The sequence below is a fragment of the Pseudophryne corroboree genome, chromosome 5, assembly GCF_028390025.1.
Source record: "Pseudophryne corroboree isolate aPseCor3 chromosome 5, aPseCor3.hap2, whole genome shotgun sequence".
NCBI classification, from domain to species: domain Eukaryota; kingdom Metazoa; phylum Chordata; class Amphibia; order Anura; family Myobatrachidae; genus Pseudophryne; species Pseudophryne corroboree.
The window spans coordinates 106,920,998-106,938,910 of record NC_086448.1 but is presented as its reverse complement, the minus strand read 5'-3'; the positions used below and the strand labels follow the sequence as shown (position 1 = coordinate 106,938,910).

Sequence of the window (17,913 nt, the reverse complement as noted above, 5' to 3'; positions counted from 1 at the left end):
CCCACTTGCTGTACCTCTAGCTTGCCTAATATGTTTCATACACACATCTCTAGGTGCACCTGTTACATACCCTTTCTTAGTAAATGTGTAAGTGGGACACTGGTGATAACACAGCAAACTGTAGTGCAAGTTACCATCTGTTTATTGCTCTTTCAGTTGTCCTTTGTGAATTTCCAGAGTGAAATGTCGTTTTTCCCGAAGATTCTGCTAAGAAAAGAGGTAGAAGATTATCTCCGCACTGTCTATATCAATACAGAGGTGAGGTATATACATTTATCAATGACGATCTCTCCATATAAGGGGGATTGTTCTGAGATGGACGCAGCGGCCGCATCCATGTAGTCTGCGCATTAGCTGCAGTGCGCATGTGCAACCTTATACATTGAGGCCCGACCCGGAAGGTGTGATTGACAGCAGCAGGCGTTTTCGGGGGGGAAGCGGGGCGGGCCAGGGGTCAACCTTAGTTTGATGCGGACGCATCAGGAGGCGGCCCATCACACCTGCCTGGCGGTCTTGCCCTGTGATAGGCGTCCCCCAGCATGTGAGGAGATGGACGCTGCTCTGTCTGCATGTGCAGCGATCTGCATCCATCTCTGAATCAGGTCCATGGTAAAGGACAATATAATATGTATTTTCTACTTACTGGGAAGCTACGTCTTGCTCTTTATCTTATTATATATGAAGCATGAAAATAACAAAAAGTGGTACAAAGTATCTTAATGTGTGATGGAATAGAGAGGTGGAAAATTGCAGAGATAGGTCAAAAATCTTAAAGGATACTGTTACCCAAAGCTGAATTACCCTCTGTAGGACGGGATCCGGTCTCTATGTCGACAGTAACTAGGTAGACAGTGTCTAGGTCGACAAAATCTCACATAAGCCAAAATCGTAAGCACACATAGTCCATATCTCAAGAAAAGTTAGTCAAAATCTGTGCTATCTGGGCTCCGGGGAGTTCAAGGGAAATCGCAAGTGAAAATCGGGCATAGCAAGGATCTCACCATGTGTACACACCCTAAGTGCGTCAGGGTCTCATTTAAAATATAGTGTTCCACAGGATATATTGTTTTGTATTTTTCACCACTTGAATCCTCTGTTTTGTGCTTTGCATTTGCTATCACATCACACAGGTTTTTTTTTTGCAGTTATTGTGTTTGCCTGGCTATATTGTACTGTTGCGCCCTAAGGCTACATTCCCAATAATGTCTGCTACACAGGACGGGAAATCCGCAGACGCTCCTGCATCATGCAGTGCTGGCGCCACGGATTTGACTGAGGAAAAGTTTCAGCTGATGGTTCAGGTACTGGGTGCTCTGTATCTTCCAGTCAGTCTGTAGCACCTGTGGCAAATCAAGACCCACCTTGGGCTGCTTTTTCAAATATCCTGACAACGCTTGTAACGAGGCTTACGCCCCCTGTGGGACCTCCTGTGCCATTGCAGCCACATATTGTCCCTGTAGTTAACCCGCCTTGGGCGGATGGTCTGTCTACCCAGTTACAACAATTAAATCATTCTTTGGTTAGACCAAAACCTACCCCTCGCCCTGTTGGGGCCAAGGGGTCCTCTAAGCGGGCCATTTCTTCCTCACAATCCACTAATATTTTGGATGATTCTTCCGATGAGGATGGGGATTATACTGATCCGTCAGACACTGATACAGTTGCTTCTGATGAGGAATCTACAACTCAAGTTTATGTTCCTGACCTAAGCTGATTCTCCAGATTGATGATGATATTGAGCCCCCCACTACGTCTAAGAAACCTGATAAGTTTAAACGTCAGAAGGTTGCTAAAGTAGTTTTGCCGCATTCTGACCTTTTAATTGACATACGTCAGGAATCCTGGTCCGCTCCAGGAAATAAATTTTCCCTGTCCAAAAAGATGCTAGCTCGTTACCCTATCCCTGCGGAGTTGAGTAACAAGTGGGAAACTCCACCGCCGGTGGACTTTCATGTCGCCCGTCTAGTGGTATCTTCTACTCTGCCTGTCACCACTGTCACCTCACTGAAGGAACCGACGGATAAGCGTGTGGAGGGATGCCTGAAGTTTATTTACACACTTACCGGTGCTGTACATAGACCCACTATGGCAGCCTCTTGGGCTGCAAAGTCTATTGAAGTATGGGCTCAGGCAATTGAGGATGAGCTACCTCTAAATTTTTATGACACTGCCAGACAATATCTGTCATATATTACCACAGCCTCTCACTATATTCAGGAGGCGGACTCTGATGCAGGCTTAATGGCGGACAAGGTGTCTACTACGTCTATCCTGGCTCGCCGGATTTTGTGGTTAAGATCCTTGAAAGTAGACCTGGACTCCAAAAAGACTTTGTAGGTTCTTCCTTTTAAGGGAGACATACTATTTGGGGAGGATCTGAACAAGATCGTGACTGACTTGGCAACAGCTAAGACTGCATTTCTCCCAAGTACTAATCCTTCTGCTCCGAAGGCTAAGAGTACCACTTTTCGTTCCTTTCAACCTCCAGGTAAAGCAAAGCGTCAGGCGTACCTGAGACAGGCTCGTACTTCCAAAACTACCAAGCCCAAGTCTAAGCAATCTTGGGTCGCCCGTCAGCCTGCTTCCAAACAGGACAAGCCTGCGGCATGACGGGGTGGGCCTCCCCCTGGGGGACCCCAGGATGGAAGGCCGACTTCTGCAGTTCGCCCAGGCCTGGTTAAAAACCACTTCAGATGCCTGGGTGCGGGAGGTTGTCTCTCACGGGTACGCAATCTCCTTCAAGAGACGCCCCCCTCACCAGTTCTGCTCGACGATTATCCATTCGGATCCACTGAAAGCACAGACTTTACATTTGGTTGTACAATCTCCCCTAGATACTGGAGTAATTGTGCCGGTACCTCTGTCTCAAAGAGGCAGTGGCTACTATTCAACCCTGTTTCTAGTCCCGAAACCAAATAGGTCCTCCCAGCCTATACTCAACCTCAAATCTTTGAACAAATTTGTGAGGGTATCCAAATTCCGTATGGAAACTCTGCGTTCTATTGTACTGGCCATGGAACCCAAGGACTATCTGGTATCCCTGGACATACAGGATGCTTACCTGCACATTCCTATTGCCATGTCGCATCAGCAATATCTGCGGTTTGCTATTGGTAACATTATCAATTCCAGGCCCTGCCTTTCGGACTGACCACGGCTCCTCGGATTTTCACCAAGGTCATGGTAGTCATGACGGCTCTTCTCCACCGCCAGGGTGTCAGGATCATGCCGTATCTGGACGACTTGCTGATCCTGGCGAACTCCCCAGACGTTCTCCTCAGTCATCTGGAACTGACGGTCCAATTCCTACAAGCCCACGGGTGGCTCATCAACTGGAAGAAGTCCTCGCTGGTCCCTGCAAAGAGCATGGTGCACCTGGGGGCATTGTTGGACACACACAACCAACGATTGATCTTGTCTCCAGAGAAGGTCCTGAAACTTCAGGACAAGATCAGATACTTCCTCTCTCACCAGAGAGTGTCAGTACACTCGGCGATGCAAGTACTAGGCCTTATGGTATTGGCATTCGATATGGTAGAGTACGCTCAATTTCATTCCCGCCCTCTGCAGAGGTTAATCCTTTCCAAGTAGGACAGCCTGCCTCACCGGATCAGGGCTCAAATGATCTCCTTGACTCCGGAGGTTCGTCTGTCACTGAGCTGGTGGCTACAGGACCAACAGCTGAGCGGGGGCCGTCCCTTCTGGATCTCCAACTGGGTTTTCCTGACAACGGACGCCAGTCTGCGAGGTTGGGGCGTGGTGTTGGAGCAACACTCTCTCCAGGGTCAGTGGACCAGGGAGAAATCTTTCCTCCCGATAAACATTCTGGAATTGCAGGCAGTGTTCAATGCGTTGACACTGGCCCTGCCTTTCGTACAGAACAGTCCTGTTCAAGTACAATCAGACAACGCCACCACGTTGGCGTACATAAATCATCAAGGCGGCACTCGAAGCCGCATGGCAATGATGGAAGTGTCAAAAATCCTCCTATGGGTGGAACGCCATCTGCCAGCCATATCGGCAGTGTTCATTCCGGGAGTCCTCGACTAGGAAGCGGACTTCCTCAGTCATCAGGACGTGCACGCCGGAGAGTGAAGCCTTCATCCAGAAGTCTTTCAACTCCTAGTGGACAAGTGGGGCCTACCAGATGTAGACCTGATGGCATCTCGACACAATCGCAAGGTTCCGGTGTTCGGAGCACGGACAAGGGATCCTCAAGCAGCATTCGTGGACGCACTGGCATTTCCATGGAACTTTCGGCTGCCATACGTGTTCCCTCCAGGGTCACTCCTGCCCAGGGTAATATGGAAGTTCAAGCAAGAAGGAGGAATACTACTTCTAATCGCTCCAGTGTGGCCCAGACGGCATTGGTTCTCAGTCCTGCAGGGTCTCTCAATAGAGCATCCTCTTCTACTTCCTCAACGCCCAGACCTCCTCGTTCAGGGCCCGTGTCTACCCGGACCTGTCCAGACTGGCTTTGACGGCGTGGCTCTTGAAGCATCACCCCTGAGAGCAAAAGGATTCTCTGAGGCGGTCATTCAAACTGTTGAAAGCCTGTAAACCAGCTTCGGCTCAGATTTATTACAGGGTCTGGAATTCTTACTTGACATGGTGTGCTGCTAAGAATTATGATGCATATACTTTCAAAACTTCCAGACTTTTGGCTTTTCTACAACAAGGCCTAGACTTGGGCCTTCGTCTGGCCTCCCTCAAGGTTCATATATCTACCTTGTCAGTGTGGTTTCAGAGAAAAATTGCATATCTTCCTGACGTTCACACTTTCACTCAGAGCTTTCTAAGGATTCAGCCTCCCTATGTCCCTCCTGTGGCTCCATAGGATCTATCTGTCATCTTAAATGCCCTGCAAGAGTCTCCATTTGAACCTCTTGAGTCAGTGCACCTCAAATGCCTTACGCTTCAGGTAGTGTTTCTGTTGGCTATTGCCTCTGCTAGGAGGGTGTCGGACTTAGGTGCTTTGTCCTGTCGTCCACACTTTATGATTTTTCACCGTGACCAGGCAGTTCTTCGAACTCACCTTGGTTATTTACCTAAGGTGGTATCATCTTTTCACCTTAACTAGGAGATTGTGGTTCCGGCCTTCATCTCTTCTGGTTTGTCCTCCAAAGAAAGGTCTTTGGACATGGTACGGGCTCACCGTATTTATGTGGAAAGGACTGCCTCTATCAGGAGGTCAGATTCCCTTTTTGTACTTTTTGGTTTTCACAAACGTGGCTGGCCTGCGAGTAGCCAGACCTTGGCCAGATGGATTAGAATAGTGATTGCACAAGCTTATGCGCAGGCTGGGCTCCCAGCTTCTGCTGCTATCAAGGCCCATTCTACTCGGTCGATTGGACCTTCTTGGGCGACCCGCCGTGGCGCGTCTGCCGAACAATTGTGCAAGGTGGCTACGTGGTCCTCAGTGAACCCATTCATCAGGTTCTATGCCTTTGATACTTCTGTCTCCCAGGATGCTTCCTTTGGACGCCGGGTTCTTGTGCCCACTACAGTGCGTCCACTCCGATGAGGAACTGCTTTAGGACATCCCCGATGTTATTCCCTGCGGAATACCATTGTACCCCGCTGCAGAAAAGGAGATTTATGGTAGATTTACCATTGTTAAATCTCTTTCTGCGAGGTACACTGGATTCCACAGGGCGCCCACCCTGACGCACTTAGCTTCTTTGGGTTTGTATAACATTAGTCGCTAGTCCCTTCTCCTGTCGTGAGAATGTGGTTCTATGTGACTAACATTTACCGTCTCTCTTACCTGCTGCTGCATTGTACTGGTTAACAAAACTGAGCTCCAGTGCCTGGAGGCGGGGCTATGGAGGAGGCGGTGCAGTGCATCCTGGGAACAGTCAAAACTTTAACCTGTTGGTGCCTCGGATCAAGATCCAACTCTACACCCTGATGTTATTCTCTGTGGAATCCAGTATACCTCGCTGAAAGAGATTTAACAATGGTAAGTCTACCATAAATCTCCTTTTTTTGGGGGGGATAATTTACTCCATCTTCAATGAACTGCTTCAGTAGGAATAATACAAAACATACCATTATGAAAACTAGACCGTTTACTGCATCAGATGAAGGGACCCCTGACTTTATTTCAGCCAGGATGGCGGAGATCTGTTATGTATTCTATTGACTATCTCTGGAATGCATAATGCTTTCTTTTATTGTCTGGTGATCACATATAATAAGATTATAACGACTAGTTCCTCAGAGCCAGGATGGGGGAGATCTTGACATAAAAATACCCCTCTCCTTATTTCTGGGCTCCTTTATATTTTCTGTAGACAATGGCTACTGAAGGAGCTCGTCATTGAAAGGGGGACGACTCTTCTTTGAAATGAGTATACCACAATTTTATTGATGCCAGGATAGGGCCTAACCGCATCTTTCTTCCTGATCCCTGGGCTCCTTAATGATTTCTGTACTGTAGGATGTAATTGTCTGATGGGTACCGCTTAAGTCTGTGGGTGCCAGGAAGAGGAGATGGAGCATTTTTTGTATAGTTTAGCACAGATAAACACTAATACCCCTTTTTCCACTAGCTCAAAAAACACTGGTAAATGCACGGGGGCGCGCATTTACCCGTGTTTTTTGCTAGTGGAAAAGGGTCCCCCCGCAAAAACCCGGATCTAGTGACCCGTGAATCCTACTCTGGTAACTACCTGGGTAGGACACGGGAATGATCCGGGTAGGGTTGTAGTGTAAACGGAAGCCGTGTCGATGCGACACGGCTCCCATTTACACTGTATGGAAGGGCGGCGCTGGGAGATCATGCGATCTCCCAGCGCCGCCTCTGCCGCGTCACTAGCAGCGTCACCAACCCGGCAATATGCCGGGTTGGTGAGCGCAGTGGGAAAGGGGGCTGAGCATCGGCCGCAGCCAGCTAGCACCCATGTCAGGCTCCCGGCTGCGATCCGTGCTTAGTAGTGGAAAAAGGGTATAATTAACTTGCAAGGCATGACCTGTTTCTCCATGTATATATTATATATTAAGATTAGACAGTGAGTTAAATGCACACTGTTTAATGAGTTTAGCATACAAACACAGAGGGCTGGCTAAGGGATGTAGTTAATATCCCGGCGGTCAGAATATCGACGCCAGGATCCCGACCGCTGAGAATGCCGACAGCTGCGCCAGGGCTATTCCCACTCGTGGTTGTCCACGACACCCATAGAGTGGCAATAAAACCTGTGGCAAGCACAGAGAGCCGCCGAGCCCGTATGGGGCTTTCTAGTGCTCGTCCTGCTGCCGGCATTCTGGCGGCCAGGATCCCGGTGTCGGAATTCTCACCTCCGGGATCCCGGGCACCGGGATTCTATCCCCAACCCCAGGCTGATATATATATATATGATCACTAGAAAAATGACTAACTCGGGATTTAATGTTTGCAGCTGTTGGAAAAGTGATATAACACAGCTCAGATGGCTAATTACAGAGCTTTTAAAGTTTTGTACTAACTATTGCTGCAGAGTTAGGACCACTATAGGGCTGTTGGAACTGGTACACAGGATTGCTCTGCTTACAGACAGGTGACTGCATCATTTATTTATGAACATCACCTATAGCTTCTGTGGTTATATATATATATATATATATATATATATATATATATATATATAATGAGAAAAGAAAGCATTCCAAGCCATAATGATGAATGAAAGGGTGGTGCAAGGCAGCTAAACAATAGCAACACTCACTTTCCCAGCGCATTGGAAAAAGCAGAACAAGCCAGCACTCACGGTTTGATGAAAACTTGTAGAAGATGTATTCCATTTTAAAGCGACAAATGCAGGTACAGGACAATAGGCACAGCCCGACAGCTGTTTCAACCAATTTTGGTCTTCCTCAGGGGCTAGGAATCTATATATATATATATATATATATATATATATATATATAGAGAGAGAGAGAGATAGTGTGACTGTGTGTGCATATTATGCATGAGTGTGACAGTGTGTGTATATTGTGCATGAGAGTGACAGTGTGTGTGTATTATGCATGAGTGTGAGAGTGTGTATATTATGCATGAGTGTGACAGTGTGTATAATATGCATGAGAGTGACAGTGTGTGTATATTATACATGAGAGTGACAGTGTGTGTGTATATATTATGCATGAGAGTGACAGTGTGTGTATATTATGCATGAGTATGACAGTGTGTGTATATTATGCATGAGTGTGACAGTGTGTGTATAGTATGCATGAGTGTGACAGTGTGTATAATATGAATGAGAGTGACAGTGTGTGTATATCATACTTGCCTACCTGACCCTCTCCATGAGGGAGAAAATGCTCTGTTCCTGTACTGTGACCAGATTAATACTTACCAGCAGGAATTGGTGGCTTTTAAGTGGAATAAACTTACTGTTGTAAATTCAAACTACACTAATAACCAGGTGTACAGATGGCTGAGAGGATAAACTAAGAATTACTCTCAGCGTAGATATAATTCTTACCCTAGATCTAGGTCAATACATACCGAGGATACTTCTACTTCACAGTCAAATTTTGACAGTGAATTTATAGATAATCGCCCTCCAAGTGGTTCTGCGTCTACTCCATCTTTTTTAGGGCGAACAACCAGAAATACCACAAACCCCTCGCGAAATCGCGGGTCTGGTACCTAACGCGAAGGGGCAAATTCAAAAAGAAGAGGGAGGGTCAGAAGCTAGATACGGTGGTGTTTAACCTCTCCTAGCCATATACTTACCCCTAATGAAATTTAACTATTATCACTTTGTCTTTTGTGCCTAGAATCAATTACAATAGTTTTGGTTGGTCAGTGGACCAGTATAAATTCGGCAGGAAACTCAGATTGAGAGAGTTCTTTGCAGACAAGGAATCTGTCCCTAATACTGAATTTAATCTAAATAGACCTAGCACCTTTGACCCCCAAACTTCTAACGCTAGTATAAAATCTTTTTTGAGACTGATTGAACATGATATGTCCACCATAAATAGCGAGTCTAGTTATGATAATTTAACGGCTTCACATCGAGTAGCTTTACGTGATCTAATGCATAACGACAGTTTGGTGATCAGGAAGGCCGATAAGGGCGGGGCCATTGTCGTCCAGGACTGGCACGCCTATGATTGCGAAATCTGCCGCCAGCTTGCCGACATTAAAACTTACCATAAATTACATGCTAGCCCAATTGCAAGAGTTAAAAAATTGGTGGATTCTACTATTGATACAGCACGGTTGGTTAGATCACAGCATCATTGCTTATTTGAAGGTCGAACATCCTGTGTGCCCCATTTTATACATGCTTCCCATGATCCTCAAGACACTGGTTGATCCACCTCGCCGTCCTATCATCTCGGCCAGGGATTCCACGCTTCAGCCAGTAGCAGTGTTCTTGGATAAGCTTTTACAGCCATACGTCCAACAGATGCATAGCTACATACGTGACACCCCACATTTCCTTGATAAAATTAAAACTTTGGGTGTACTGCCTTCAAATGTGTGGCTAGCATCTATGGACGTACAGTCGCTATATACTGTTATACCACACAATGAGGGCCTGGATGCTATGAGATTAGCATTGGCCTCAACTCCACATACTGGCCCTCCTACTGAGTTTCTTGTTGATTTGGCTAGGCTGGTCTTGACCAGCAATTATTTCCTGTATGGTAAGGATTACTACATGCAAGTGGCGGGTACTGCCATGGCGCCTGCCTATGCAAATCTCTACATGCAACAATATGAGAACACATTCATATTCCCCAAGTATGGTGATAAAATATTATATTTTGGGCGATACATTGACCATTTGTTTTTTGTGTGGGGCGACACTGAGATTGCGTTCATAGCAATTGTCGAGTCTCTGAATGCACTACCTAGCCCGATACGTTTCACGTATCAGATTAGTCAATCTTCACTTAATTTTCTAGATGTAACTGTTTCGTTTGAAGACAACCACCTGATATCAACTCTCCATAGAAAAGAAACAGATCGAAACACACTGCTACATGTTCGCAGCCATCACCCCAATAAGCTTAAGGACAGCTTGCCTATCTCGCAGTTTATGCGGATATTGCGTTATAACACATCATCCACTAATATGGAGGTACAGATCCATGATATGGCAGAGAGGTTTATCGACAGAGGCTACTCACGACAAACTATTAGCAGATGCCTCACCAAGGCCAGATGCAGACATGCACAACAGGTAGATAACTCACAAATAACTACCAATACAGGTAGATGATCTTCACTTCCAACTATGATGCCAAATCTGTCCATTCTGAGAAGATCATCTGGCGACATTGGCCAATCATCTCTACAGATCCTGTGTTTAAAGCACTTAATGTACAACCGCCTATGTGTGCATATCGACGAGGGCCGAATTTGAACCAATTATTGATGAGACCTACTGTACAACCGAGTGGAGCCTCTGTGAATTGGCTGCCAATCAGATGGAAGGGTTGTTTCAGGTGTCCAGATTGCACCACATGCAGATTTCTGCAGACTGGGACATATTTTACGCACCCCCATAGTGGGAAAAGAATTAATATCCGACATCGACTCCATTGCAAAATGGACTATGTAATCTATATAGTTATTTGCCCGTGCGGCTTATATTATGTCGGCATGACAGACCGTTGCTTTCAGGACCGAATGGCGAATCATCGCTACTCAATTCGCATGGCACTGGCCACCAAAGGGACGGATAAGCCAGTTGCCAAGCACTTTCTAACAATGGACCATTCGGTCTCAAGCCTGAAATGTAGGTTAATTGATCACATTCCTATGCCTCAACGTGGTGGTGACCGTGAAAAGCTGCTGCGACAGCGCGAGTCATGTTGGATATATCAACTGGACACTTTATTGCCTCGTGGTCTAAACGAACATAATCCTTACAATATTTTTCTTCGTTAGGGGCAGGTAGGGACTTGAGGAAATCCATTTTGTAAAAAAAAAACTAAAAACCCAATGTACTTTGCAGAAAGAAAGTTAACAATGGTAAGTCTACCATAACTCTCTTACTTTCTGCAGCAGGGTACATTGGTTTCCACAGGGAAACATCGGGGATGTCCTAAAGCAGTTCCTCGAGAGGGGACGCGCCTTAGCGGATATGAGAATCTGGCGTCCAAAGGAAGCATCCTAGGAGGCGAAGGTATCATAGCCATAGAACCTAAGAAACGTGTTCACTGAGGACCATGTAGCCGCCTTAAACAAATGTTCTGCGGACGCGCCATGGCGGGCCGCCCAAGAAGGTCCAACAGACTGAGTAGAATGGGCTTTAATAGCAGCAGGAGCTGGGAGTCCAGCCTGCGCATAAGCTTATGCAATCACCATTCCAATCCATCTGGATAAGGTTTGCTTGTTTGCAGGCCTGTACGGATGGTGTAATGGTTAGCATTACTGCCTCACAGCACTAAGGTCATGGGTTCGATTGCCACCATGGGCCCTAACTGTAAAGCGCTGCGGAATATGTGTGCGCTATATAAGTAACTGGTAATAATAAAGTTTGTGGAAACCAAACTTGACAAAAAGGTTATCTGACCTCCTGATAGAGGCAGTCCTCTCCCCATAGATACGGAGAGCCCTAACCACATCCAAAGAACGTTCTTTGGGACGAGATAAAGGCCAGGACCACAATCTCTTGGTTAAGGTGAAAAGATTACACCACCTTAGGCAAATAACCTGGTCGAGTTCATAGAACCGCCCGGTCACGGTGAAATATCGGAAAGGGTGGACGACAGGACAAAGCGCCTAAGTCCGACACCCGTCTTGCAGAGGCAATAGCCAGCAAGAACAGGACCTTTAAGGTCCAATTCACCTTTTCAAGAGGTTCAAATGGAGACTCTTGCAGGGCATTCAGTACAACAGACAGATCCCATGGAGCCGCAGGGGAAACATAGACAGGCTGAATCCGAAGGACACCCAGAATGAAAGTATGAACATCAGGTATAGACGCAATTTTTCTCTGAAACCATACCAACAAGGCAGACGTGAACCTTGAGGGAGGCCAGACGAAGACATAAGTCCAGGGCTCTTTGCAGAAAAGCCAGAATCCTGGAAGTTCTGAATCTGGAGGCATCGCAGTTCTTATCAGCACACCAAGTGAAGTAAGAATTCCAAACCCTGTAATAAATCTGGGCAGAGGTCGGTTTGCGGGCCTTCAGCACAGTTTGAATAACCAGCTCGGGAAATCCTTTGGCCCTCAGGAGTGATGCTTCAAGAGCCACGCCATCAAAGCCAGTCTGGCCAGGTCTGGGAAGAGACAAGGACCCTGTACGAAGAGGTCTGGTCGCTGAGGAAGTAGAAGGGGACGCCCTGTCAACAGACCCTGCAGGTCTGAGAACCAATGCCGTCTGGGCCACACTGGAGCAGCTAGGTGTAGCAATCCTCCTTCTTGTTTGAACTTCCGTAGGACCCTGGGCAGCTGTCCACTAGGAGTTGAAAGAGTTCTGGATGAAGACTTCACTCCCCGGCGTGCACGTCCTGGCGACTGCGGAAGTCCGCTTACCAGTTTAGGACGCCCGGAAAGAATTCTGCCAATATGGCTGGCAGATGGTGTTCCATCCAACAAAGGATTTTTGACACTTTTATCATTGCCATGCGGCTTCGAGTGCCGCCTTGATGGTTTATGTATGCCACCATGGTGGCATTGTCTGACCATACCTGAACAGGCCTGTTCCATATCGGAGGCAGGGCAAGAAATGCCCTCAACTCTAAAATGTTTATCGGGAGGAGTGATTTCTCCTTGGTCCGACCCTGAAAAGAGTGTTGCTCTAACACCGCTCCCCATCCCCTCAGACTGGCATCCGTTGTCAGTAGGACCCAGTTGGGGATCCAGAAGGGATTGCCCCTGCTCCATTGCTGGTCCTGGAGCCACCAGTTCAGCGACAGACGAACCTCTGGAGTCAAAGATATAATTTGAGATCTGATCCGATGAGGTATGGTTAAAGGATTAACCATTGTAGAGGGTGAGAATGAAATTGAGCATACTCCATCATGTCCAAGGCCGACACCATCAGACCAAGTACTTGCATCACCAAGTGTATCGACACTCTGGGGCGACCCAGGAAGCATCTTATCCTATCCTGAAGCTTCAGGACTTTGTCTGGAGACAGGAACAGACTTTGACTGTGTTTGTCCAAGAGTGCCCCTAGGTGCACCAAGTGCTGAGCTGGGACCAGCGAGGACTTTTTCCAATTGATTTGCCACCCATGGCTTGTAGAAACCTCACCGTCAGTTGCAGATGTCTGAGGAGGACTTCGTGGGAATTTGCCAGAATCAGCAGGTTGTCCAAGTACGGCAGGATTCAGACTCCCTGGTGACGGAGATGGGCCGTCATCATAGCCATGACCTTGGTGAAGATCGGAGAAACCGTAGCCAGTCCAAATGGCAGAGCCTGGAATTGGTAGTGGAGGTTGCCAATAGCAAACCACAAGAACTGCTGATGCGACATGGCAATAGCAATATGCAGATATGCATCCTGTATATCCAGAGAGGCTGTATTCAATTAGATATATATCCATATAGGGCCGTATTCAATTAGAGTCGGAAACTGCCGTCTTGTCGTAAAGACGGCGGTTTCCAACTGGAATAGGTGGAAGGGGTTCCGACCTATTCAATCCGGGCACAGTTTTTGCGACAAGTCGGGAAATCCGACTTGTCGGAATACATGCGGCTCGGTGGCTTCAGCGGCCAAGCTGCTTGTATTGGGGGTTAATCCGAGTTGATCGCTCGCTAGCAGTTTTTAGCAGCAGTGCAAACGCATAGTCGCCGCCCACGGGGGAGTGTATTTTCACTTTGTGCGAATGCCTGTGCAACAGAGCGCCTCCAAACACATTTTGTGCAAAACAAGACCAGCCCTGTAGTTACTTATCCTGTGCGATGATTGCTGTGACGAGTGACACGGTAATGACATCAGATACCCGCCCAGCAAACGCCTGGCCACGCCTGTGTTTTTCCAAACACTCCCAGAAAACGGTCAGTTGACACCCAGAACCTACCACTTCCTGTCAATCTCCTTGCGATCGGCTGTGCCTTTGGAATCGTCGCTAGAACCAGTGCAAAACCACAAAGGACTTTGTACCTGTACGACGCGCATGCGCAGATTAACCGTTTTTTTCACTGATCGCTACGCAGCGAACAACGGCAGCTAGCGATCAACTCGGAATGACCCCCATTGTCGGAAGCGGGGCCAAACCCGACAGGTTTTAACCCTGTTTCCGACAATGTCAATCCGACTTTTAAAAAAGTCGGATTGACACTTTCTGGACCGGGCCAAACCTGTCTGGTTTGTCCTGGCCTTGAATAGAGGGGGTCATTCCGAGTTGATCGCTAGCTGCATATGTTCGCAGCGCAGCGATCAGGCTAAAAAATGGCAGTTCTGCATATGCTGCGCAATGCGCACGCACGGCGTACGGGCACAACGAACGATGCCATTTTGCACAGGGTCTAGCGATGCATTTCAGTCGCACTGCTTGCTGCAGAGTGATTGACATGAAGTGGGCGTTTCTGGGTGGCAACTGACCGTTTTCAGGGAGTGTGCGGAAAAACGCAGGCATGCCAAGAAAAACGCAGGCGTGGCTGGGCGGGTTTGTGACGTCAAATACAGAACTGAATAGTCTGAAGTGATCGCAAGCGCTGAGTAGGTTTTGAGCTACTCTAAAACTACACACAAAAAAATTGTAGCCGCTCTGCGATACAACCGTTCGCACTTCGGCTAAGCTAAAATACACTCCCAGTGGGCGGCGGCATAGCGTTTGCACGGCTGCTAAAAACTGCTAGCGAGCGATCAACTCGGAATGACCCCCAGAGTGCTGTTGAATACGGCCCATAGTCTCCGGGTTCCATAGCCAGCACAATTGAGCGCAGTGTTTCCATACGAAACCTGGATACTCTCAAAAACTTGTTCAGAGATTTGAGGTTGAGTATAGGCCGGAAGGACCCATTGGGTTTCGGGACCAGAAACAGGGTCGAATAGTAACCTCTGCCCCTCTGGGACTGAGGTACCGGCACAATCACTCCTGTACTCAGGAGAGAACCTACAACCGTTTGCAGAGCTTGTGCCTTTAACTGATCCGGAGGGAGGGCCTTAGTGCAGACTGGCGAAGGGGACGTCTTTTGAAGGAGACAGCGTACCCATGAGAGACCACGTCCAATACCCATGCATCTGAAGTGGTCTTTAACCAGACCTGGGCGACCTGTAGAAGTCTGCCTCCCACCCTGGGGTCCCTCAGGAGGAGGCCCACCCCATCATGCAGCAGATTTGTCATGTTTTGAAGCAGGCTGACGGGCTGCTCAGGACTCTTTCGTTTTGGGCTTGGTGGTTTTAGGAGCACAAGATTATCTTGGGTATGACTGACCCTTTTCTTTCCCTTGAGGAACGAAAAGTGGTACCTTTTGCCTTCTGTGCAGAAGGATTAGTAGTAGGGAGAAAAGCTGTCTTAGCAGCTGCCAATTCAGACACATTTTTATTTAGGTCTTCCCCAAACAAATTGTCCCCAGTGAAGGGGAGTACCTCCGAAGTCTTTTTGGAGTCCAGGTCCACTTTCCACGACCTCAACCAAAGTATGCGGCGAGCCTGGACAGATGTAGTCGACGCCTTGGCTGCCAATACTACCGCCTCAGAGGACGTCTCCTGAATGTAATAGGAGGCAGTGGTAATGTGAGACAGGTATTGTCTGGCATTGTCAGAAATATCCTCGGGCAGCTCTTCCACTAACGCCTGAACCCATGCCTCAATACCTTTCACCGCCCAAGATGCGGCAATAGTGGGTCTATGAACAGCCCCCGTAAGGGAGTATATAGATTTCAGGCATCCCTCAACATGCTTATTTTTCGGTTCCTTCAGCGAGGCGACAGTGGTGACAGGCAGAGTAGATGACACCACAAGGCGGGTGACGTGAGAATCCACCGGTGGTGGAGTTTTCCATTTGTTACACAACTCTACAGGGAGAGGATAGCGAGCCAAGGCCCGTTTAGGCAGAGGGAATTTCTTCCCTGGATTAGACCAGAGTTCCCGCCTGATGTCCACTAGATGATCAGAATGGGGTAAAACAGTTTTCACCACCTTCTGCTGTTTAAATGAATCGGTTTTCTTAGCCATGGTAGTGGAATCCTCATCAGTGATTTGCAGGATATGCTAAAGAGCAACCACCAAGGCAGGAACTTTAATTTGCAAGGGAGAATCCCCAGTACCACAGGATTCAGTGTCTGACAGGACAGTATGCTCTCCCTCCTCTTCAGACGAAACGTCAGAGAGGTTTGTATATTGTGATGAGGAAGCAGTCCGCTTAGACGGCCCAGGGACACGGAAGTGACCTGGGGTAGATTTCTGTCTAAGCAGAGACTGATTTAGTTGCTGCAGTTGGTTAGACAAATTTTCCGCCCAAGGCGGATTAACCATAGGGACAATTTGTGGTGGTAGTGGCATTGGTGGTCCCATAGAGGGCGCTAGGCGTTCCACCAGAGTACCCAGCAGGGTGGTGAACGCAGCCCAGGGTGGCTCCTGTGTGGGTGCAGGAGCTGCGGATTGACTGGGAGGTGCATGACAAGTAATACACAGACCATCATACAACATTTCCCCTCTGATAAATCCTTGGAGCATGCTCTGCATGATGCAGGAGCTTCCACAGATTTACTGCCCTTTCTGTTAGACGTTATGATATATATGCAACAACAGGGCTATTATAGTACAATTAAGCCAGACAAAACAATACCTGTGGATAAAACCTGGTATTACGTGACTGTAACAGAGTAGAATATACTTACTAGATAAATACTGTGTAATACTATATTATAAGACCCAGACGCACCTAGCCCAGGGTACAAAATATGGTGACAGTCATATCTGGGAAACACTGAGAGTGAAACCACACAGCAGATACAGGCACACAGTCACAGGCAATGCAGAAATTATCACAATAAAGCTGCACTGGACTAGTGTATGTGTGTGTGTGTGTGTGTGTGTGTGTGTGTGTGTGTGTGTGTGTGTGTATATGTGTGTGTATATGTGTGTATATATATGTATGTATATATATATATATGTATATATATATATATATATATATATATATATATATACATACAGGTTGAGTATCCCATATCCAAATATTCCGAAATACGGAATATTCCGAAATACGGACTTTTTTCAGTGAGACTGAGAAAGTGAAACCTTTGTTTTTTGATGGCTCAATGTACACAAACTTTGTTTAATACTCAAAGTTATTAAAAATATTGTATTAAATGACCTTCAGGCTGTGTGTATAAGGTGTATATGAAACATAAATTAATTGTGTGAATGTACACACACTTTGTTTAATGCACAAAGTTATAAAAAATATTGTCTAAAATTACCTTCAGGCTGTGTATATAAGGTGTATAGGTAACATAAATGCATTCTGTGCTTAGATTTAGGTCCTATCACCATAATGGTATGCAATTATTCCAAAATACGGAAAAATCCCATATCCAAAATTCCTCTGGTCCCAAGCATTTTGGATAAAGGATACTCAACCTGTATATATATATATATATATATATATATATATATATATATATATATATATATATATATATATATATATATATTTTGTGTGTGTGTGTAAAAAATAGAAGTAATCAGCGCCTAACAATGCCCAGAAAATGATGGTGGGGACATAGAATGAAATTTAGTGAAAAAAATGGGACAAACCCTTATCTCAGATAGGAATCTTCGGTCCTCAGACCAATATCATGACAGTGATATGCAACAGAGAAAAAGAAACAACCAATAGTGTGTACCGTTTAAACCTATATGTACTAATAGCATTTTTCTACTTTAGTGAGGGTTAATTGGGAATGCTCCCAGAATATCACACTCCACAATAGTGTAGTAGAAAGATAATTTTTCACATTTAATTAAGTACAGAAAATATATCCACGGTTTAAAACGAGCA

At 46.6% G+C, this 17,913-nt stretch overlaps 1 protein-coding gene across 5 annotated transcripts in view; it reads left to right on the top strand.

The window, feature by feature from the left end:
- The window catches only part of NSUN6 (NOP2/Sun RNA methyltransferase 6), a 141,792-nt gene that overhangs the window by 2,517 nt on the left and 121,362 nt on the right, over nt 1–17,913 (top strand). For 4 of the 5 annotated variants that reach the window (XR_010177597.1, XM_063921550.1, XM_063921549.1 and 1 more), the window contains exon 2: nt 178–258. Coding sequence is in view for 4 of the 5 variants with exons in the window: in XM_063921550.1 (XP_063777620.1) it covers nt 178–258 (81 nt within the window). In the remaining variant the exon portion in view is untranslated. Of the gene's footprint in view, nt 1–156; nt 259–17,913 lie in introns of all 5 variants that reach the window. The other variant, XM_063921551.1, reaches the window with a different exon arrangement.